Source organism: Typopeltis vanoorti, chromosome 8 (genome assembly GCF_054136105.1).
Source record: "Typopeltis vanoorti isolate ZY-2024b chromosome 8, IOZ_Tvanoo_1.0, whole genome shotgun sequence".
NCBI classification, from domain to species: domain Eukaryota; kingdom Metazoa; phylum Arthropoda; class Arachnida; order Uropygi; family Thelyphonidae; genus Typopeltis; species Typopeltis vanoorti.
Genome location: NC_143556.1, coordinates 89712410 through 89737503, shown reverse-complemented (window position 1 = coordinate 89737503; position 25094 = coordinate 89712410). Strand labels below are relative to the sequence as shown.

The 25094-nt window shown below is 35.8% G+C and overlaps 1 protein-coding gene across 1 annotated transcript in view; it reads right to left on the bottom strand.

Moving 5' to 3' along the window:
* LOC150104184 (rho GTPase-activating protein 7-like) overlaps positions 1-25094 on the bottom strand; it is a 372722-nt gene that overhangs the window by 117092 nt on the left and 230536 nt on the right. The window contains exons 9-10 of the mRNA XM_090397299.1: positions 24721-24784; positions 13376-14495 (exon numbers count right to left, since the gene is read on the bottom strand). Coding sequence (XP_090253425.1) covers positions 13376-14495; positions 24721-24784 — 1184 coding nt within the window. The remainder of the gene's footprint in view (positions 1-13375; positions 14496-24720; positions 24785-25094) is intronic.

Genomic DNA, 25094 nt, shown 5'->3' with positions numbered 1-25094 from the left:
GCACATCCACTGCTAACAGGAAAAGTTGGAAATTAAAACTATTCCACATCATTATGTCACTGTTAATAAAGGTTTCAGTATGCTGTACCATTACATACCATCTCAAAAAGAAAAACACTGTCAATCATTATCTTGAGACCTAGCATGTTTTCATCACTACACCCATAGGGGGCACCAGTTAGGACTGTAGGATCTTGCCTTCCTGCTACTGCACAAGCTTAGTTGTATTTCTTTGTGCATATTAGCAATAATAATTTAATAAATATATTATTTCTAAATATGTTTTCTCCATTATATATTAATGATTAATGTTTATGCATATATTAATGCTAATTATAGGTGTATTTTTAATACAAGTTAATTAACATTTTATATGACATTTGCATCCATAGTACTTGGCTGCCTGAAGAAACAGTGTTCAATTCTAGTCCATAACAACAGGAACTACTTCTAAGCCTTTCCTCAGCCAGTTCTTGAATTAGTCAATCTCTGACATGGGCAAGTATGGTTTTTCCTCCTCAAAACTCAGGATTTTAACTTTGCATCTCAAAAAATAAACCATAGAACCAGTTGTTGTTGTTGTCTTGTCCTTTGAAGAGTCTTAGATGTTTCCGTGTGCTCCTTGTACTACTTTGGCTATGTCTGTGATTTTGTTTGTATAGAGCTGTTGTTCAGGATTAGGATCTATTTCTTGCAAGGCTGCTGTAATTGCTGGACAGGTAAAGATGTGAGTGGGTGTCAGTTCAGTATTGGGGCAGTTGTTGCAGTTTCTATATGTTCTCGTATCATCTGTATTGATCTTCATTCCTCTATAATGTCCTGTTCGTAGTCTTGCTATCGTGGTGGAGGTCCTTCTGTCAGCATTGATCTCGGGAATTTGATGTTGTATCACTGATTTCAATGGAATTAGTTTAGCTTTTGCTAGTGCATTGGCATCAGCAAGAGTTATCATATGAGTTTCTTGGTTGAGTTCTCTGGCCTCTTTTGCTAATTTATCAGCTGCTTCGTTGTGATCAATGCCTACATGAGCAGGAATCCATTGTAAAATGCAACTTTTACCTAAACACTTTAGTTGATTTAAGAGTTTATGGATGTCTTGTGTGAGCTTGGTATTGCCATTTTTGATTGCCTCCATAGCTGATCTTGAGTCACTGTAAATTATAATTCCTTCAGATTGTTGAGATGATGATAGATTTAAGTAGGCTTCTAGTGCTTTATTTATTGCGTAGAGTTCGCTGGTAAAATTGGAAGCGATTCTCCCAGATCCAACTTTTATTGAAAGTTTTTCACCTTTCGGGAGTAGAAGGAGAACGCCAGCGCCTCCATTAATCATATTGGTGTCTGATGATTCATCGGTATAACAAATAACCTGTTTGGAGGATGAAAGAAGGTTGATGGTATTTAGGCCTTTTTCTTTAAGCATTTCTTTTGGTTCTTTTTTTGTACAGAGTTTGGTAAGGATTAGATTTATAGAGGTATTTGAAGGTAAAGGACTGGAAAATAGAGGTTCTTTGTTTATGTGAACATTTAGCTGATCAAGACCTATTTCTTTCCTGATAGTGTCATCATATTGTAAAGTTGATGATCTGTGAAGTCTGCAATTTTGGTTCCAATGTTCATAAGTTTTTAGGGAGATATGATCACTTTGGTAGCTTCTGATATTATTTATGAATTTTATGGTGGCAAATTTTCGTCTGTCCTCCAGCAGGTCAAGCCCACATAGAACCAGTGGTGAGCTATAAAGGGCTCGCCTGAGCTCTTTGTTAAATTTTTCTCAAATTTGCGAGCCCCTTGTTCTTCTTGTTTACTTTTTTATTTTTTCAAAAAAAAAAACATAATTTTTTTAAATATATTAAACGACAAACTCATACGGTAACCTAACAAAGTGATTTTATTAAATAAAATATTATAGTTACACTGGTACCACCATTTTACAAATAAGAATTCACTTTTGGTAATCGCATATAAATAAATAGGACTATAAAATAATGCCCCTTGATTGGTACTTGAAGTATAAAAATAAAAGAGAAATATAACGTACTTTAATATTATTGCGTTTAGATAACATTTATTTATTCTTTATAGATTGCTTGTTATAAAAACTTCTATCGCAAACAAAAGAAATTTATTTATAAAAAATGCAGACCATTTCATATGTGCGATTATAAAAGATTTTATTCTTATTATATTTTAATCATTAAATAATGTTTTTCCTATGTAAGATAAATTAACACAGATGATTGTGTGCAAATATTTCATGTTTAGATCATGAAAGATTTGTTTAAAAATGATAGCCTTTACAGGTTGATTGTCCCCTCATACTTTTTGATTGGCATTTGTACACAAGCTGTATTAATAAAAGTTTTTGTGTGAAATACGGTTTTTTTTTGCTCGACGATGCAAGCCCTTTGTTAAAATTTCCATAGCTCACCACTGCATAGAACCCACACTTACAGACAATAACAAAGGTTAGGATTTAAGACAAAGAGATGGTGGCAGTTGTCTGCCATACTCTCTCTCTCTCTCTCCTGAAAAGCTTTTATTCATTTATAGGTTTGAAGGATGGAGATTTGCTACCCACCTGTCTTCAAAAGGTTAGCTAAGGCTAAAGGAGCTCCACAACTTCTATTGGGAGGGGAAAAAAGCATATATTAGTAACACTTTAACTGACTTCTTGAGCCAGTTCCTGAGTTAGTCAATCTCTAGAATGGGCAAGTAGAGTTTCCTCCTGGAAACTCAGGATTTGAGACTTATTTCAAATGTATTGGCAAATTTGGAAGTAGGGAAGACAAGAGATCTGAGGGATGATGATTGATAGAAAACTAAAATTCAGGAAGCATATTGCAAAGGTGGTTAAGGTAACCCAGAGGATTGCTGCAATACTGAGAAGGATGCTGACCTGCAGAGATAAGAGTTATTCCATTTTATAAGACACTGATCAGACCACACTTAAATTATTGTTCTCAAATTTGGTCTCCAGGATTTGAAGAGGATAAATTAACTGTGTAAAGGGTACAGAGGAAGATAACAAAGATGGTTTCAGGACTGTACAATATTAGTTATGAGGATCAGCTGAGGGAATGTGGACTGCAGAGTTTGGTGGATAGAAGAAGGAGAGGTGATATGATCGAGACTTTTAAACTGATGATAGGCAGTTACAGAGTTTGACACCGGGGAGTTCTTTCACTTGGTGGAACAGCAGGAAGGAGGAATGACAAGGGGCCATCCCTGGAAGTTAGAAAGGAAGCTGTGAGCAAGAGGGTGAGAAGTGGTTTCTTTGTGTGGAGGGTGGTTGAAGTGGAATGCATTGCCTGATAGAGTGGTGAGAGCAAGAATGGTCAATGAATTCAAGGAGTGGTATAATAGACTTTGCATTTCCTAGGAAGGTCCTCCCACGATGAGTCTCTTCACTCCATGGAGATCTGAATAATAATAATTTCTTTCTTTCTTAAAAAAAAGTTTAATGGGCAGGTACTGATGCTAAGTGTTATGGAATTAAGATACGATATAAGAAAATAAACAAAGGTAAAAGCAAGAAAAGGTGGAAACTAGAAAAACTCAAAGGAGATGCAGGTAGGAACTTCAGAGAAGAACTGGAAAATAAAAGAAGGAACAAAGAGAATATATCTGAAGAAACTATGGATGTTAATTCAAAATGAATCAACTGAAAAACTTGATACATGAAACAGCTGCTGAAGAGATCGGTTTTGTGGAAGGGAAAAGAATTAAAAAGCCATGGATTACAAATGATAAGAAAAATGGAAGAAAGAAGATGTAAACACTGAAGAGGGAAGAAAAACATACAAAGTATTAAATAATGAACTGAGAAAAAAAACTGATAAATCAAGAGAGGAATGGTTAAAAACAGAATGTAAAGAAATTGAAGAAATGGGAAAAAAGGGGACGATATGATAAAATGTTTGAAAAAGCAAAAAAAATTACAAATATTAAAAAAAGCATAAGAAATCTGCCATTAGAAGATAAGTAAAGAAAACTGATTTATGATATTGAAATACAGGGTGAAAGATGGAAGGAATATCGAAGAACTTTACGTAAAAAATGAAAGACCAACAAAAATTGAATTGGAAGAGCAAAATGAAATCTCAACAGAAGAAAGAGGTCCTGAAATACTAAAGAGAGAAGTAGAAACAGCAATTAAGGAATTAGGAAGTGGATGGAATACCTAGTGAAATCCTAAAACAACTGGAGAACAAGGGTATAACAGAATCATGGAAACTCTGCAACCTCATTTACAAAACAGGAGTATGGCCTAAAGATTTCACAGAGAGTATGCTTATACCAATTGAAAAGAAAAGCAATCCTGCTAAGTGCAGTGACTACAGAACTATAAGCATACTCTCACATGCCTCCAAAGTACTGCTAAGAATATTAAATCAAAGATTGTATAATAGAGTGGAGTATTTTCTGGGGGATGATCAATTTGGATTTAGAAAAGACAGAGGAACCAGAGATGCAATTGGAGTAATGAGGACCATATGCGAAAAGAATATAGAAGTAAATAAAGAAGTTTATATTTGTTTCATCGACCTTGAAAAAGCATTTGACATGGGAAAATCTGATGGAAATATTATGCAAAATAGGTTTAGATCGGAGAGACCGAAGGTTAATAGCTGAATTATATATGAACCAGACAGCCATAATAAAGACAAAAGTAGGAAAAACTAAAAAATGTGTGATTGGCAGAGGTGTAAGACAGGGATGCTGCCTGTCACCGACCAGTATATTTGCAGAAGAAATGATAAAAAAAGCATTTTACGAAGAGGAAAGAGGAATCACTATTGGAGGAAGAACAATACAAAATATTTATTAGATTTCCAGATGATCAAGCAATATTAGCTAATACTGAAGATGAACTACAGCACCTAATGCAAAAATTTGAAAATATATGCAAGAAATATAGTATGAAAATTAACGCAAAGAAAACAAAAGTGATGAAAGTCTCCAGGAAACCAGGAAGTATCAAGGTGATGATGAATGGAGAAAGTGTAGAGCAAGTGAGACAATACAAATACCTTGGTAGTATAATACAAGAATATGTGACATGGAAATAAAAGAAAGAATTAACAAAGGAAAATATGCCTTTTATAGCAAGAAAAATTTGTTTATTAATAAAATGAATAAAAATCTAAAGAAAAGGCTTATTAAGTGCTATATTTGGAATATGACCTTATATGGATCAGAAACATGGACAATTAGGAAGAAAGAAGCTAAAATGTTGGCATTTGAAATGTGTTTAATGGAGAAAATAGAGTGGACTGAAAAAATCACCAATGAAAAAGTATTACAAAGAGTTGAAGAAGAAAGGAATTTACTAAAGACCATAAGAAGAAGAAAGCATAACTGGATAGGACATGTATTAAGAGGAGAGAGCCTACTGAAAAGAATGATAGAAGGGAAAATTGAAGAAAAGCAACCAAGAGGAAGAAGACGACTAATGATGCTTGATGATATAATGGGAACAAGAAGATATCAGGAAATGAAGGGGGAAGACAATCTGTTGAGTTATACCATTAGACCTGTCAAGAGACAGAACACTAATGATGATGATGATGACTGATGCTAAAAGTAGGACTCTAGGGTATTTCTAACAAACTCTGCATAAGATAAAGATGAAATTCATTTTTCTACAATCCAGCTATCCAAATAGTGAAGTCATCTTCCTAGGTAATTTAATATCACAATTCAAATCCTTTTCAATTGCCAGTGACCAAGATGGATGAGATGCAGAAGTATTTGCTATAAACAATGACCTAACACTATATATCTGATAATTTTTTTTTTAGTTTCACATACCACCAATTTTTTTAACCACTTCCTATCCAGATATATCATAGAGATCATCTCCTCCCTTGTACGAGTTCCCTCTCTAACAGAATGCTTCACCCCCCCCCCTCAAACCACTCCCAACCTTGTGTCCTTCAGCACTATAAAGATACCAAGTGGGACAACCTCAACTTCTATTCTTCCTCTCCATGGTCAGATTATTGTTTCCACTTCTGATCCAAACACCTGCTCTAATTGTGTAAATCAAAATCATCCTCACTAGAACGAAGACCAGTGAGGATAATTTCCCATTCCAGCCAGCATTCTAAGCCATGATATAACAAAATGTGTATTAAAGCGGCTGGAGAAACTAATTCAGTATATTGCAACAAGAACTCCAGCTTCATATTCAGCCTACACTCAAGTAACTAATAAATGTAGAACACTCATTAGCAAATTACAATCAGGCTTCATAAGGAAATAGCCAATAGCAGGAAATTCACCTCATGCACAAATGGAAGTTGGGCCTTCTGATCACTTGCAAAACCATCAGACGATTTCTCACCTATACTTCACTCATCTCTCTCTCTCTCATTCAGATGAAACCACTGTTACAGTAGCCAAAGAGAAAACTGATCTCCAGGCATCACTGTTCTCCACCATCATCTGCTGTATAGATGACAAAGGAAAATTGCCTCCAGTTGTTTTTCAGCAAAAGCCATCAGAAGGATGCTAAATAACTTCATCATCAAATTCCTGACGTGTACAGGATATGATAGTACTACATGAAAAATTTACATCATTACTAACTTCCTATCTACAATTTTCCTCCAAATCAGTCTGTTACTTGTCAAGACTCCAACATTATCAGATCTTATATTTCTATCATCTAAGTCACTTCATACAGTATCAATCCACCTATATCTTGGTCTTCCTCTGGGTCGTTTATCTGCCAACTTGGCAAAGAACACTTGTTTTGCTAATCTTTCCTCGCCCATTCTGTTTAAGTGACCATACCACCTGAGATTGGCTCTACTAATGCATTCCTGGATGCTGACAATGTCAAGTTCTTTCCTAATATCCTCGTTTTTAATATGATATTGCCATTGATGCCATCTGTTCACACCTCCAATCTTTCTCAGGACTCTCATATCTGCGGTCTCTAGTCTTTGGTAAAGCGTTCTACCTCTGACCCAGCTCTCAGATGATCCATAAGTTAAAACTATTTTCTGACTAATTTCTCTCTTATTCCATATGAATTTATTCAGTTGACTTCCTACCATACCAGCTTTGTTGATTCTGTTGTCTATTTCCATATTTAATTTACCGTCTTCAGTAAAAATCATGCCTAAGTAGCTGAAATGTTTTACTTGTTCCCAATTCACAACACAGTTGACATTTTCAACAATTCTACCTATTTTCATAGTCTTTGTCTTTTTAATGCTGACCTTCATACCATATCTATTACAGCAGTTATTCAATTTAGTCAGGGACTCTTGCAAAGTTGTAGCAGATTTATTTAGAAGTATAACATCGTCCGCATAAAGCAAAGCGCTGACATTAACATCTCCAATTCTGATATCATGTTTAATACCACTTTCCTTCATAATGTGATCCATATAGATAATGAATAACAGAGGGGATAATGTATATCCTTGTCTCACACCAGATTTAACATTAAACCATCTTCCTGTACTTCCTTCAATTCTAACTGTTGACTTACAACTCAAATAAAGACTAAGTATTGCTTGATATAATGCCCCATTGACACTATACAACTGTAGCGTTTTGAATAGCTTCTCTGTTGGCACTTTGTCATATGCCTTTTCCAGATCTACATAACTTAAATACAGATCTTTGTTATATTCCCATGACTTTTCAACTATTTGTCATAAAGTGAATATCTGATCCTGACAGCCTCTATTTGGTCTGAATCCAGCTTGTTCCTCACCAAGCTTCACTTCCACAATCCTTCACAACTGTTTCTCAAGTATACTGCCATAAATCTTACCAGGAACGCTCAGTAGGAAATATCTCTGTAATTCTCACAATCAGTTTTATTTCCCTTTTTTATATATGGGTACTATTAGAGCTCTACTCCAATCATCGGGAATTCATCCCTCTGTCCAGGCTTTCTGAACTATGCAGTGCAGCCACTGTAAGACTTCTATACCACCATACTTCAGCATTTCTGGTCAAATATCATCTACTCCTGCTGCCTTTCCACATTTCAAGCCTTTGATGGCTTTTTCTACTTCAAGTATGGATATGTATTCCTGACTGTATGCCTGTTGAGTGTTTTTTTACCACTGTGCTATCACTGCTTGTTTCATTTAGCAATTTTTCAAAGTAATTACTCCATACTTCAAGGATATCTATTTCTCCCGTTTTCATGTCACCTTTATCATCTCTAACTCCTTTTACAGCACTCTTTCCTCCATTCCTAAGCTTCTTCAACAACCTCCAGAATATTTTGCCACCTTCTTGATATTTATTTTCTATATTCTTGCCAAAGTCCTCCCATGACTTTTGTTTAGCTAGTTTTACACACTGTTTAGGTTTCTTACATTTGTCTCTGTATTCTGTAAGAGCAAAAGCTGACTTATTTGCCAGGAACTTTTGATATGCTTTCTTCTTTTCCTTTACTGCCTCTTTAACTTCCTGTGTCCACCATGGAGTTCTGATTTTTCTATTCTTGCAGACAACCTTACCACATGCCTCTCTGGCTGAATCAATCAGGGTTTTCTTCAAGGCTTGCCACTGAATCTCCAAGATTTGGTTCCTGTTCTCAAACTCTTTCCTTTATTCTTCAATAATCTTTGTGTATTTTAATCTACAGTTCACATCTGAGAGCTGCTCAACTTTTATTTGCTTTAAAACTTTCTTACATGTTATTCTTTTCAATATGAAATTCAATTTTATCCTGCTCAAGACTAAATAGTGATCGCTTCCAATTTCAAATCCTCTGTACATTCTGTTGTCCTGCACCAGGGAGAAAACATCACTATCAACAATAACATAGTCAATGAGACGTTTCTTATTCCTTGCTTCTTCTCTCCATGTGAATTTGTGCACATTTTTATGTTGGAACATGGTGTTAGTAATAACCAGTCCATGTCCTGAGCAGAAATCGAACAGGCATTTGCAATTATTATTAGCTTTGCTCTTTTCTCCAAATTTTTCCAAAATATTTTTGTATGTCTGACAATCATTTCCTACTCTGCTATTTAGATCCCCAACAAGGACCAACTTTTCCTTTTTCATTGTGTCAGTTGCTTTTTCTAAAGCATCAAAAAATTCCTCCACTCTACCTTAGTAGAACCTTCTGTGGGACAATAGACACAATTAAGTCTCATTGTCCAATTCCCCATTCTGATATTTGCCCACATCACTACTTGAAACTGCCTGCCATTTAAGAAAATTAGCCTCATATTTTGTGTTCAATACTATGGCTACTCCTTCTTTTCCTTGATTGTCATTTCCTGAATATAACATTTTGTATTTATTGCTCAGAAAGATCTCACCAGTTTTTGTCTTTTTTTTCTTTCAGTCACCTCTATTATGTCGATCTGGTATTTATCTAATTCTTCAGCTAGCTTCATTTCTTTGCCATTCAGGCTTCTTATGTTGATAGTACCGATCTTTAACTCTGGTGATGTTGAGTTGGGGTGTGCTTTCAGATTTGTTCCAGTTACTGACTTTTTGCTGTTTGCCCTGGTTCCCTGGCAAAAACAACGGAGGGGCCTTGTTTAACTGGGTGCCCCAGCTGGCATGAAATTTTGTCATGTTGTACCATCATTTTCTATATTGGTTTAAGCCAATAAGAATACAATTTGGTCGGCTAAATCCCAAATTTCCAGGCCATCCTCGTTCGTTCGGTATCCAGGTAGATACCCAACAGGGTGCACCATGAGAAGGTGAGGATTAGATATTAGTTCAGAAGCCCTGGTCGGTTCTCTGCATTCCTTTAAAGGCTATGTGGAGGTCTCCTCTCAATTATACAGCTTTGACCCTTAAGCGCTAAATAACTTAGATATTAAAAATGTCTTCCAGTCCCAATGGCATTTCTCTAGCCAATACTCAAACGCTGTGTTCCTGAACTAATAACTGTCTTATATCATTGCTGCAGTCTTTTTTGTATTCAACAGCAATATATGAATGATATAATATATGAATCTGTTATAAAAGTGTCAGGGCTAGTGGGCTGCTGAGTTATGTTCTTTATCCAAGTGAGCTGTGGCCAGAAAAGTCTGAAAACTACTGTTCGAAATCACTTCTAACTGCATTAATCCTCTTGCATTTTGATCTTCCTCTGGATTTCTTTCCTGCAATTAAACACTTTTTTTTGCTCACCTCCCCCCCCCCCCCCATTGACAAAATTCAGTTTTGCCAACACCTCCAGTCTTTACCCAATGACAGCTAACACATGGCACCTGACTTCATATTTGTGTTTAGGATCAATCAATTTATAATTTTTTGTAATGAATTTTCATCTGGCATTTGGAAAACCTTAACTGTTTTAATATATTTTTGTGCTAATTTTAAACCAATACAAAGCCATCAGTTTTAGAGTGAGTGAAAGTAGACGGTTGTAAGTTTTAAATTAACGACTAATATAAAATCTGTTTCAATCCTATTGATGCCATCTGTTCACTCCCCTAATTTTTTTCAGAATTGTCATATCTGGGGTCTCCAGTACTTGATTAAGTGTTTTATTTTTAGCCCTGATCTCAGATCCATAACTTAAAATTGGTTTAAATACTGTCTTTTACACTGGTGTCATATTCTATACATTATTATATCACATTCTATACATTATATTAACTGTCCTTCCACAATGTCAGCTTTGATTTATTGTCTATTTCTATAAATTAAAGATTCCAAGAAATTATATACTTATATACACCAAGTATAATTATAGCATAACCAAGTGGAAAAACTTGCAACAACTGTCTATTTCCATATTTAATTTGCCATCTTCACTAAAAATAATTTTTTCAGTCTTTATTATTTTTACTGTTGATTTTCATACCAAATTTGTTAGCAGTTAGCTAAAAATCTAGTTAGGAAATATTGCAGACTTATACTGGCTCTTTTTAAGAGTATGACATCAACTGCACAAAATAAACAACTAAAATTAACATTTCCAATTTTGACGTCGAGTTTAATACTTGATAAGAATCTGATCCACAAATGATATAAATACAAATAATAATGGAGGCAGTATGTACCTTGGCTTCTGCCTGATTTTACATCAGACCATCTTTCTGTGCATATTTTAATTCTAACTGCTGACATACAAATGGACTATACGTTGCTCTTCATAATCTGCTGTCTGCACCATATAATTGTTAGCTTTTAGAACTGTTTTTCTATTTTATCTTGTCAAATCTCTTTTCTTGATCTACAAAACTTTAACACGGATCCTTGTTATATTTTCATGCTTTCTTAACTATCTGTTTTGAAAATCTGACAATTCCTATTTAGCTTGAACCAAATTTATATCTGTACAAGTTTTCCTAGATTTATGCTTGCATAAATTTTACCTTCTGACAAGGACTCATGAATTATGCAGTGCAGTCACTGTAAAAACTTTTATACCTCCAGTGGAATATCTTCTACTCCAGCTGCATTTCCACATTTAGGTTTTTTGATGGCTTTTTATATTTCAAGTTTTGATAAATGATCCTGACTACATTGAATATTTTTACCACCATTCTGTCATTTCGTGATTTATTTAACAATTCATAGTCATCCCTAATTTTGATTCTTTTTATGGTACTCTCTCATTATGGTACAGAACATTTTGCCACCTTCCTGATATTTATTTATATATTCTTACCAAAGCCTTTCTGTGACTTTTGAGTAAATACTTTACTATATTACTTCACTTTCTTGCATTTTAGTCTTTATTCTCTCAGATCATATGCTAACGTACTTCTTAAGAACTTTTGATATATATATATATATATTCTTCTTTACCATATTTTTTCTTAATCTGTCACTGTGAATACTCAAGATTTGGTTCTTTCATTTTTTTCGTTAATAATATTTATATAACTGAGTCTACATTTCACTTTTGAGGTACCACATACTACTACTAATAATATTTTTATAAGCTCTTATTTCCAAACTTTTAAACTATAAAAGAAAACACTGTTTGCTATATGATATAACATAATAATGAATATTTATTATGATCTTACCTTTTAATAAAATTAGAATGCAGTTTCCTCAGTTCTTTTAGAAATTAATCTCAATTTTAGTATAGTTTATTAAGTCTTATTATTTGTAAAATGGAATTCACAATTTGATAAGAACTCAGTCCTCACCATCTTAATGACAGCGAGAACTAAGTTCTGACCATTGCATGGAGTGAGTGAGCTGGATGTTGTAAGTGCAACTTCAGTGAATGGGTTCAAGTAGAGGTATTATAGGCATATAGATAAAAGTGACCTCTCCTTCAATGAGTCATTATTTTTCCTGGGAGAACCTGCATAATAATACAAATCTGTGCATATCTGGGATTTTAAAAGGCAATTCTATTATTAGTATTGCCTTAAAACAAAGCAATTCAATTTCAGCATTAGTTATTTAGTAAAATACTTTCTTATTCTACAAAATGATCTGTCTTCCATTTTGTAATATATTGCTAAAACTTGAACACATCTTTCTCACATGGATCTAAGATGACAGAAAACGTTCTGGAATATTTATTTTTCTTCCATACAGAATACAACATTTTTGTTATGACATCTCAAATGAAGGGGGATATCATCCTCTTTCTCTCAATTTTTTTCTGCTAACCACTCAGCCTGGTTGGCCAAGTAGTTAGCATCCACTCTCCAACCAACAAGATGCAAGTTTGAATCCCACTGTGGACATGGATGTGTATGATGTCTTTAGGTGAGAAATGAAATATATTGTCTGGTATGAAGATCTCTACCCTACTTATTGGAGGTCCAAAATGGCATGAAAAAAAGTTCCATGTTTTGCCTCTAGTGTTTCTAGACTATGTAAAAAATAAATAAAAATACAACCCTACACCTTAACCCTCTTGATTAAGCCAGAAGGTACTTTATTTATTTTTACATAGTAGAAAATAAATAAAATACATATTGTAATTAATAAATACAGAAAAAAAATCCTTCACCCACCCACAGTATCCTTGTACTATAGGTTTATGAACACCTTTCATGGGTGGGGGGGTCACAAAAAAAAACTAAAATTTGAAACAAATTACCATCGTCAAAGCAATTCGGTGTCTAGAGTTTTTGTTCTTTCCATGAGAGAGAGGGGTGGTAATGATAAAATCCAGACAGTAATGTATGGATAAATATCAGTTACGCATGCAAACTCAATATATTAATTATAATAAATGCTAGGAAGAAATTATTTAAGACTCATCTCACAACTGGAATTCAGAGGATGAAATAAAGAAAGAAAAGGGGATATATATATATATATATATATATATATATATATATATATGAAAAAAATTACTTATTGATTTATATTCATTTTTGTAAAAGTACTATACATAGTATGTGTGCATGTATGTATAATTAAAAGTTTCTGAATAATATCTTACCTATGTGTTGTTTGTTGTAGCCTTGAGTGCAGAGAATAATATCTCGCTTATCATCATCTAATAAACTAGTCCTATTAAACACTGCCAGTGGGGCAGGCAAGTTATCATAATAACTTCCTCTCTTCTCTTCCTCCTTCCCAAGACACGAGTCTGGGTGCAACCAGTTTATCCTTCTTCCTTGCTGACTTTCTCTAAGCACTTCGGAATAGAGTGAATTTTCTTCATGAAGACTGTAAGAGTTTTCATCTCTTCGTGATCTCCATTCCTGATCACCATTTGTAAGAGATACTGATGTCTGAGATGTGACATAATGTTCAATTAGTTTTGTGTCGTTGCAGTTTGCATCTTTCCACCTCTCAGAAACTAGCATCACTGGACACTCTGAGTCACTGTGAGCACTATATTCAGAATCACCCCTGCAAAGAATGGACCAACCTTTTTTCCTGTGCTTTACTTGAGGTGTACTTCCTTGACTGCCATCAGAAGTTTCTGGTTGTGGAGGACTTTCACCCCGAAGAAGTTGCTGATGAGGTAACTGTGGAGATGGAGTCATACTACTTGAGGGACTTGCTTCTGTGCCACTGCTTGGTGCTGTTGCCATAAGGATATCACTCTGCACTTCACCAGTAGTAGGTTCATGACCCTTCTTCTTTTTCCTTTTCCCTTTCAAACTCTCCATTCGTCGCAAAAGTGCTTTAGCTCCTTCCCTGATACGATCACTTCCACTACGCCTTAACCCTCTTGGCTGAATATCCAGAGTTTTTTCTAAAAAATCCTCTGATCCAGTGCTAGAAGCAGGACTTGAACCATCCATAGGAATTGGAGACATGGTACTGTTTCTCCTGCCTTCCCCACCAGTAGACTTCCTGATGCTATCAGGACTGCTCTGATGTTCCTCAATAAATACACTATCATGACTGCTGCAGTAAGCTTCTTCTGGAGTCAGGTACTTTCTTCCTGGTGAAGATGAATACTTAGGTGAGGAAGGTTCATTAGAAGTACTATCTGTGATGCTTCCTGGAGGAGATGGTACACGTGACCAGCGACGACTTGTTCTCTGGAACTGCCAGTTGGTACTGAGTGCACATTGTTCCTCTTCATCACTTTCTTCTGGCTGAAACTAAGAAAATAATATGCATATTCAAGTATCATTATTAGTTTATATGTTTAAAATTTTCATTGATTAAGACAAATTAATAATTTCCTTAAAAAATTATAGTAGCATTAATCTTTACTGGCTATTTATTCAGGGTAGGATTTTCTCCTACCCTAAATAAATCATATTTATTCAGGGTAGGAGAAAGTTGCAGATTTACATCTGTATAACAGAGAAGTTCCAGTAACAGAGAATGATCAAGAACCCCCCCCCCCTTCACCAAGCCCATAAAGGGCAAGGGACTGTAGAGTCACAAATTTATTATGCCTGTGTAGTATATATGCATATCTCATATCACTGTGCTTATAAAAATTATCTGAAGAAAAAGGCAAAAATATTACCTAATAATAATTGAATAAAAAAATTTTAATTATCTATTCTTCTGTTAATTCAGAACATGAGTGCTAATCAACTTCTAAGTATCCATACCAGATTGTATACTACAGTTTCAGGGAACTAAAAAAAAACTTGTCAAGAAGGACAAATGGTAGTAAAAAGCAGACTGCTCTACAATACCAGACCTTCCATGCTGCCTTTTTTCAATTTCAAAAGTTCACTCACTTGCCATATCACTTTTTGTTCAAAAAAGGTAGAGATTTCTAAATCTCTATAAATCCATGTTTGTCCATGTCTTTTCTTCAATAACTTTCAGCTGATGCTTGTGAATCAGCTGAAAGTTATTGAAGAAAAGACATGGACAAACTTGTGATATGATAAGTCTATTTTCCTGATATAAAGTAGGATAATAGATGGATATCAAATGGAGGGGAAGGGGGAACTATTTTGCTCTCCACTTATACAATTCATCCAATTTCACTCTTACCTTAAGATATATTTTTGTCATACGTTCTCTTTCTGGCATATTGCATCTTATGTGGCAAGAAAACCTGATTTGATAGTTTAAGAGTTCTTAGTATGGTGTATTCCATCTTCAATGGAATACACCATACTAAGAACTCTAAAATTAAGTATAGGAAAACATCACCTTCTAGAGTGAAAACGTTAGTCCAAATTTCAAGGGTTCCAAATTTCTGAAATATCAAAAAACAGACATAAATCATAGAAATTTATTTCTCAAAACTGCTCACACAACCATCTTCATATAAAGTGTGCTCAGAAAACGAAATTTACTATTTTGCCAAAATAGCAATCAACTGTTTTTTGTTTCATATTTTAAACTTCATGTTACAAAATTATGAGTCATTGGAGGTCAGGTAATAACAATAAAAATGCTCATTAAATTTAGATTCAAGCAAGCATACATTTTTTTTTTTTTCAGATGAGCTTTTGATCCCAAGTCAACTGTGTGTTAGTTTATTTTAACAGTGTTCATTACAACACAGAACATGAAAATAATTAACCTATTAGCTGATATTTTAAGGGGGGGGGGAGATAGATATACAGATTTTAGGGAGGCAGTTGAGTGTATGAATGAGTATAATATGCCCGAGGGAGTACGAAGGACAACAGATCACAATGGGATAGTTAGTATAAGGCATCAAAGTAGGGATGGGACTAATGGGCTTCTGAAATTCAAGTACACTAATGTCAGGAGTATTAGGAACAAGAAGGAAGAGTTTTGGGCCTTGGTTGGCACTTCCAGGCCACAGGTTGTTGGTATTAGTGAAATATGGCTGACAGAAGATGATAAAGCTAGTGGGATTGAATGCGATGGGTATAGCATGTTCAGGAGTGACAGGGAGAATAAAAGGGGGGGGGAGGAGTGTTATTGATGATAGCTGATGAGTTGCAGCCAAGGAGTATAGAAGTTGAACTGCAGGATAGAGAAAAGAGCACATTTGAGGCTGTTTGGTGTGAGATAGAATCTAGCAGAACAAAATATACAATTGGGTGCTGCTATAGACCAGGTGATGGAATATATGGTGGGGATAGTATGCATAGGCAAATAGAAGAAATGAGTGGAAGGAGGGTAATTATTATGGGTGATTTCAATTATGGTAACATTGACTGGAAAGAGGAGAGGGCACATGGGAGGAAGGAATTGGATTTTATGCGGTTATTAAGGGACAACTATTTGCGACAGCATGTAGTGGAAAATACCAGGGGGCAGAGAGTGCTTGACCTAGTAATTGCAACTGAGAATGTGGCAGTAATGAACATGACCATGTTGCCACCAATTGGTGAGAGTGACCATAAGGTCATGACTTGGGAGGTGGCTAAAGGAGTGGAATTTACAATTAAGACAGGGTACATGTGGAATTACTGGGCTGGTAAGTATGACAAGCTTAGGAGTGTGCTTGGCTCAGTGCCATGGCATGTAAAACTGCAAGGGCTGGATGTTGATAGTGCATGGGAGGTGGTTAAAGTGTTTGCAGGAGGTAATGGTTGACTGTATACCAAGAGTCCGAATAATAAATCAAGTAGGGGTTAAATGGATGAATAACACTATTAAGCTTGAGCTGCAAAAAAAAAGAAACCACTGTGGAGGGAATTTAAGGAGAAAGGTGACCAGCAGGTGCAGGAACAGTATAAAGCTCAGGCCAGGATGGTAACAAGGGTGGTAAGAAAAGCAAAAGCGGATTACGAAAGAAAATTGGCCATGCAGGCTAAAGAGAATACCAAACAGTTTTTTCAATATGTTGCAAGTAAAAGGAAAAATGCTCATGGCAGAATGATTTTAAAAAATGCTGAGGGTAGGGAGGTAACCAAATCAGTCGATATAGTGGAATTACTGAGTGAGCACTTTGCAAGAGTATATTCCAGGTGGTGACATGCATTGCAGGAATGGAAGAACCAACAGCTTATACTGGAATTGGATAAATGAAGTAGAGGTAACTAGTCTATTACAGAACCTCAATGTCAATACATCTGTGGGATTGGATGGTATACCAGCTCGTGTCATACGTGAAGCGGCTAAAGAATTGTCAGTGCCCTTGACCATTTTGTTTCATTTGAGCCTCGGGTCTGGGTCAGTCCCAAGGGGGGTGGAAAGAGGAAAAAATAGTTCCGCTGCATAAAGGTGGTTCCAAGGCTGCTGTTGAAAATTACCGGCCAATCAGCATAACAGGAATCATTTTATCAAGGTCTTGGAGAAAATAGTCGAGGAAAATACAAGATTGGATAGATGAAAATGGGATACTGTATCGAAGACAGCATAGTTTTGTGAAATGTAGGTCATGCCTCAGTAACTTGCTCGCGTTAACTGGACCTTGCTAAGGCCTTTGACAGGATACTACATGGAATTCTAATCAGTAAATTGCACCATATGGGGATGGATAGGAGGGTGGTTGACGGAGAGATATCAGAGAGTGGTTTATTCAGGAGTAGAGTCCACAAGACGGCCTGTGACTAGTGGTGTGCCACAAGGATCTGTTCTTGGACCACTGCTGTTTAATTTGTTCATTAATGATATGGAAAAGGATCTGAGATCCTTTCCTATATCATCATTTGATTTGCAGATGATGCAAAATTGGGTGGGGCAATAGTGAATGCAGATGATGTCAAAATTTTGCAAGATGATTTGGATAGATTGGAGGTCTGGGCTAAGGAGAATTGATGTCAATTTAATGTGGCAAAATGTAAGGTTATGCATTTGATTAAATGCATAACCTTAAAAAAGATTAGCAGCAGTTTACTACATTGTTGGAACTGTACTCCAGGAAATTGATGAGGCACGAGGTTTAGGAGTGTTGGTGGATAAGGAGTTGAAGTTTAGGGGGCATATTGCAAAAGTGGCCAAATCAGCTCATCAAATCACTTGGTAGCTGAAGAATATGTTGACAAGCAGGTTATTGTTCCTCTGTATTGAGTCTTGATAAGACCCCATCTCGGCTACTGTGCCCAGATTTGGTCACCTAGGTTTCTTCTTGATGGGGAGGAGGTTGAGAGGATCCAAAAGCGAGTGACCAAGATGAGAACAGGTTGAGGATTTGTGGGTTGCAAAAATTGGTTGATAGGCGAAGGAGGGGAGATATGATTGAGACATTCAAATTACTGAAGGGTTTCTATAAAATTAATTCAGAAGATATTTTTGAGAACAGGGCTGGTTGTGGGAGGACTAGTGGACATCCATGGAAACTGGGCAAAAGTGTGGTTATATAAGGCTGTTAGAGCTGGGTTCTTTACTTTTAGAGTGGTGAATGAGCTGCCAGAGTCTGTGGTGGATGCTGTGACAGTGAATGAATTTAAGGCGAGGTATGATAGATACTGTATGAATGTCAAATAGTTTTGATGAATATGATTTGGGGCCTCCCTCAATGAGTCTAAGAACTCCCTGGAGTTGCCCGTAACAATAATAATATTTCGCTAGTATGCATGTCTTATATCCAGCATCTTCAGAGCACAAGAACAGTTTGTCGCAGTGCATGAAACAACAATTTGGTATAACATTAATTGAAAATGGATAACAGTGTTGTCCATTTTCAATTTTAAAAAAATTGAAAATGGACAACATAAGGAACTAAAGTCCTAATTGGCACCATTTATGTTGGAAAAAGAGAGAAAACAAGTATTAATTAGATAGTAAATTTATACAGTCGTACTTGTTGAGGTTTGGAGTATAATTTAAAGCTGCTGTTAATACCAAAAACAATCTCTCTGACAAGTTGTTATGGCAAGCAGACCATGCCTGGATACCCTTCAATAGAAGAAAAGAATAGTCTATTACAGAACCTTAATGTGAATACATCTGTGGGATTGGATGGTATACCGGCACGGGTCTTACATGAAGCGGCTAATGAATTATCAGTGCCCTTGACCATGTTGTTTAATCTGAGTCTCAGGTCTGGCTTAGTCCCGAAGGCGTGGAAAGAGGGGAAAATAGTTTCACTGCATAAAGGAGGATCCAAGACTATGGTTGCAAATTACCGACCGATCAGCATATCAGGAGTCGTTGTCAAGGTCTTGGAGAAAGTAGTCAAGGGAAAAATACAGGAATGGATTGATGAAAATGAGATACTGTACAGAGGACAGCATGGCTTTGTGAAGGGTAGATCATGCCTCAGTAACTTGCTCAAGTTTTATAACAAGGTGACGGCTGAACTGGATAAGGGAAATGGGTTTACAGTGATACTGCTGGACCTGGCAAAGGCGTTTGACAGGATACCACATGGAATTCTAATCCGTAAACTACAACATATGGGAATGGATATAGGGTTGGTGAGATGGATAGCTGGGTGGTTGATGGAGAGATATCAAAGAGTAGTTTATTCAGGAGTAGAGTCAAAAAAACAGCCTGTGACTAGTGGTGTGCCACAGGGTTCTGTTCTTGGACCACTGCTGTTTAATCTGTTCATTAACAATATAGAGAAGGGTCTAAGTGGGACAGTTCATTTGTTCGCTGATGATGCAAAGTTGGGTAGGGCGATAGTGAATGCAGAAGATGTCAAAGTCTTGCAAGATGACTTAGATAGATTGGAGTTCTGGACTAAGGAGAATGGATGTCAATTTAATGTGACAAAATGTAAGGTTATGCATTTCGGAGTGAAAAGATTAGCAGCAGTATACCACATTGGTGGAACTGTATTCCAAGAGATTGATGAGGCCAGGGACTTGGGAGTGTTGATGGATAGGGAGATGAAGTTTAGGGGGCACATTGCGAAAGTAGCTAAATCAGCTCATCAACTCACTTTGTTGTTGAAAAATACCTTGACGAGCAGAGAAAAACAAGTTATTGTACCTCTGTACCGATGCCTGATAAGACCTCATCTCGACTACTGTGCCCAGATTTGGTCACCTCGGTTCCTTCTTGATGGGGAGGAGGTTGAGAGGATCCAGAGGCGAGTGACTAAGATGATAGCAGGTCTATGGAATGAACCATATGAGAACAGGTTGAAGATTTGTGGGTTGCAGAAACTAGTTGATAGGCGGAAAAGGGGAGATATGATTGAGACATTCAAATTGCTAAAAGGATTCTATAGGATTAATTCAGATGATATTTTTGAGATCAGGACTGGTGGTGGGAGAACTAGGGGACACCCATGGAAGCTGGGCAAGAACGTGGTTAGCAGGGGGTGTTAGAGCTGGGTTCTTTACTTTTAAAGTGGTAAATGAGTGGAATAAGCTGCCAGAGTCTGTTGTGGGTGCTATGACAGTGAGCGAGTTTAAGGCAAGGTATGATAGATACTGTGAGAATGTTGAACAGCTGTGTGAACATGATGTCTAAGGACTCCTGGAGTAGCCCGTGGTAATAATAATAATAATAATGACATGTACTGCCAGCACATAAGCCTTTCCACTTGCCCAAGTCAACTACTTTGTGCAATTACCTCACATGACTATATTTTACATATATTTTCATCTTCGTTTATCTGATGATTTTAATTTTTATCAACATCATCAAAATTTTCATGATGATAAAACTGATGAACACTAACAAAAGTTGAGGTTTTGCTTCTTCAACACAGACTGCAAAATTGCCAGTCTGTGTTGAAGTACAATACTTTAGCACAGACTAACAAAAAGGGTTTATTTGTGGAGAGCCTACAAGTATTAGAATCCAGAAATCAAGGTTCTCCCAGAATAAAACTACTCCTAAATTGATGTTATTTTCAACCAGTTTCAACTTTTGAGGTCTCATCAGTAGGAGCCAGACCCAGAAGTGATACCAAAGTTGAAGTCATATTTCCACATGCAAGTAGCCAAAAGATGTCACACCTTATTACTAAAATACTCTGGATTATAGATAGATGTTGAAAGTTTTTCCACTTTGTTATATTATAAATTAAAGATGCCAAGAAATTATATTCTTGATTTCATTCTTTATCCAAGTGTAAGCAAACAAAGTTTGCACATGAAGTAACATCATGACTAGGCAACTTATATATAGATGCTAATGATTATACATGTCTGTAAGGATATGTGCATTGTATCATGGGATACTAAGACAATTGATATGACGTCATTAGCCTCTATATACGAGTTGTCCAGCATGAAGTTACTTCATGAACAAACTTTATTTGCTTACACTTGGATAAAGGAAGAAAGCAAGAATATAATTTCTTGGCATCTTTAATTTATGCAATAGTTCCCATAATAATTACTTAACCTGCACTCATTATGTGCTAATTTGTCAATGCATATCATTGATTCTCTCTTATAATGCCCTCTGACCTATAGCATTTCATCCTGCTGGACTCTATCTCACCAGATAGACTCAAATGAACTGCCTCTGCATTCTTTTTTTCTGATGCTGTTCTACTCTTTTTGGCTTCATTTCATCTGCTATCATTAGCAAAACTACTCCTCCCCTTCTGTTCTCTCTATAAATGCTATACACTTGCATTCTATCCCTATGTCTATATTATCTTCATCAACCAAGTCTCATTAATGTCTGTAACTTTTGGCCAAGTTGAACTAACAATGCAAAAAGCTCCTCTTACTTATTCTCAATATGTCTAGTATTAGTAGGCTGCCTAGACCCATACTTCCTTCACCTTCTTTCCCCCTCCCACACACGCACACCTACTAATTTCCCTTATCTGCACTTGTGAACGCTTACTGAATGATGCTTTCTCAAGGCACCTAATTCCAAATCCAAATCACCTGCCTTCCACACACAAAGTCTACACCATTCCTCCTGCACAATGACGCATTCACAATCATAGCTCTTTGTCTTAGCTTGCCTCTGTTGTACCACAGTTTTTACTTTATTCCTTTTCTTGTTTGTACTAACAACTCTTTCATATCATATTTTTCACCTGCTAAATCATTAGTACCAGCCAAGATAATCATCTCTTTCACTCTCCCTCTCTTCATCCCCCAGAAAACATAATTTCATCCTGTTTTCCTCTTGAGGAAAACATAATGAAAAAAACAGCCAAGCATTTCTCCAACCATTCTAATCTCATGCTTCATTCTGTGGAGAACTACACATAAGCACACCATCTCAATTATAATCATCTGTTACAATTTTGTTTTGTGTACTGTAACAAACCATTCTCGTGCTCTGAAGATGATGGATATATCAACTGTGATGTTCCTCACATGCTCTCATCATTTTACTTGCAAAAACAACCACTTCGGAGACACATTTATATTCTCTCATTCACTCGCTGCCTATTTCTTATCTCTCTGCACTTCTCGCACTTGCTCTCAAAATGCTTCTGACACACACACGCACATACATATGCTCACTGATTTCTCTTTCCTTCCACAAATATTTTACTCTGCAAAGCAAATACATTTCCCACCACTGCAACAAACAATTGAATTTGCTCACCACTGTTCTATACATTGGTGCCAAAAAGTACAATGTAGAATACTTAATAACAACAATAATAGTTTTTAAAATCACACAAATAAGTCAAACAGCCCTCACATAAAAACAAACAAATGCACTGATAAAAACAATAATCTAGCAAAAATAAATCAATTATGGCTAACTTATCTTTCAGCTCCTAAAAATGTAGCGTGTCAATATCAGTATTTTATCATTGTCTTGAATATGTTAGATCTATTACTTTAAGCACACAAAATTATAAAACAATAATGATTTCCAATTCAGAATTAAGAAGCCTAAAAAATAATAGCTAATAAAGATGCATGCTTGCATAATAAATTTGCAAATGTGTCTATTGTCTTTTTATAATTTTACCTCCTAACACATAGCAGATCCAAATAGGATGTAAAAAGTTGCCAATCCCCTAGTCAAGAACCTATCAAAATATAATTCAAACTTTCTTTTTTTAATAGTACTGCAGATGAGTAGCAGGCATTCCATCATATTAACTGTGTGTGTGTGCACATGCACACACACACACACACACAAATCATTATTGAGATGATCAAGATAATCTAAGAGGTCTTGCCATCAGAATGTCTTGTTTACTCAGAGTTAAACTATCCTTAAGGAGAGAAAGGAAGATAAAAAATATATATGTATATTAGCATAGGTCCCCAACAATATGGCCATCGTGTTCTCCAGATCTCAATTATCCAGCTTCTGTTTGCATGACTATATAAAAAGGCATGGAATATCAGTTTATATGTATGTTAGACTATTGCTATTCAAAGGCACCTTCATGGTGTGGTTAGTAAGATGTGCTGCCCTTCTGTTGGAAAAACCCAGTTGGGAATCTAATCAAGGATAATGTGGAACAGTTTCTAGGAGAAACTGTTCTGCTTGATGCTATTGTTTCACAGATCGGCATTTCAGTAGATATTACATCATCTGCTATTGACACACACACATACAGTGAGAAAAATACCATTGCATGAAACCTCAAAGAACTATATAACATGAATAAATCAACCTATTTTCAAGCTTCTATTATGCAACATGCTGATCCTGGATTACACAGTTCATTTATTGCACTAGATGAGATGTTGTGCAATTAATGAGATCAGTATATAGAGATGGGCCACATAAGCTTTTGAATAGTCTGTCAATTTAAGGAGGAGGGCATTTCAGTCAAAAGTGATGCATGCAGTGAATGGCCATTATTGAGAAAAGACGAAACTGTAGCAAAAATGTGCAGTTGGCTTTGGAATGAGTAACTAAAATGTACCAAGATAGCAGGATGGGAGGTTTTCATGTCTCTCATTTGGTTGTTAGGTGGGTTCCAGTTTTGAGAGTAATTGTGACCCAGAAAAAAGTCAGCCAAATCACAATAGTACCCATTAGTGCTATCATCATTTTCCTTCTGACCTCAGATACAAATTACCATATGAAATTAACTTACGTTTATCATATTTTATTTTATTTAAAAGCAGGCAATGCACATAATGTTTGGATTTCTCTTTCTGTTTATCTGCAATATAAAAATAAGTTATGTGATGTATGAAGGATAGTAAAGGAAGCAGTTACTAAATCCTAAATTGATCCAGCATTGCTTTCAAGTGCGAAACTGGAAATTCCATTTTCTATTCCTTACAGAGTATGCATAGTTCTGATGCTTAAGCCAATCTCCATTACACAGAAACAAACATGAAAGCATCTGGAACAACATGATGTTTCATAATGCACATACAATCACAGCTTCTGTGACCTACAATCCAAAGATTTAGTGAATTGCAGTTATGCTATTTATAATTAGAAAAATAAAACAGTGGCAGCTTTAAGTGGGTTTGCAGTAATTTATTAAAAAAAAAAAAAAAAAGATATACACACACACACACACACACACACACGTACAATTTAATTAATTTTTTTTTTTTTTTTTTTTTTGAGAATACTTAAGGTTTAAAAAGAAAGGAACACTTTCTCCAGAAAATGAAATTATATACTTACTGATTTTCTGGGCACGCTGTCAATTATTTTCATCCTAGCACACCTGTTCAGTGTATTTAGGCGCCTGAAAACATAAATATCTTGTTATTCTTCTCATCTGATTATGCATTTGCTAAAGGGCCATTTTAAGTGCCTAACTATAAGACTTTTCAATATAAAGGCTTTTAAATTTCAACTAAGTTTTAAAGGAGTTATCAAGCCACATAGCCAAAGCAAAGCTAAATACTTTCATTTGTCATCTGTCAACATTGTTTTTTCACCTATACTAGTATAAATTTGTACTCTAAATGCAATCACTGGGTGAGATTGATGAAATAAAAAAAATTAACTCACCAATGGTTTTTATTTAATACTTTGAAAAATTTGAATAACTA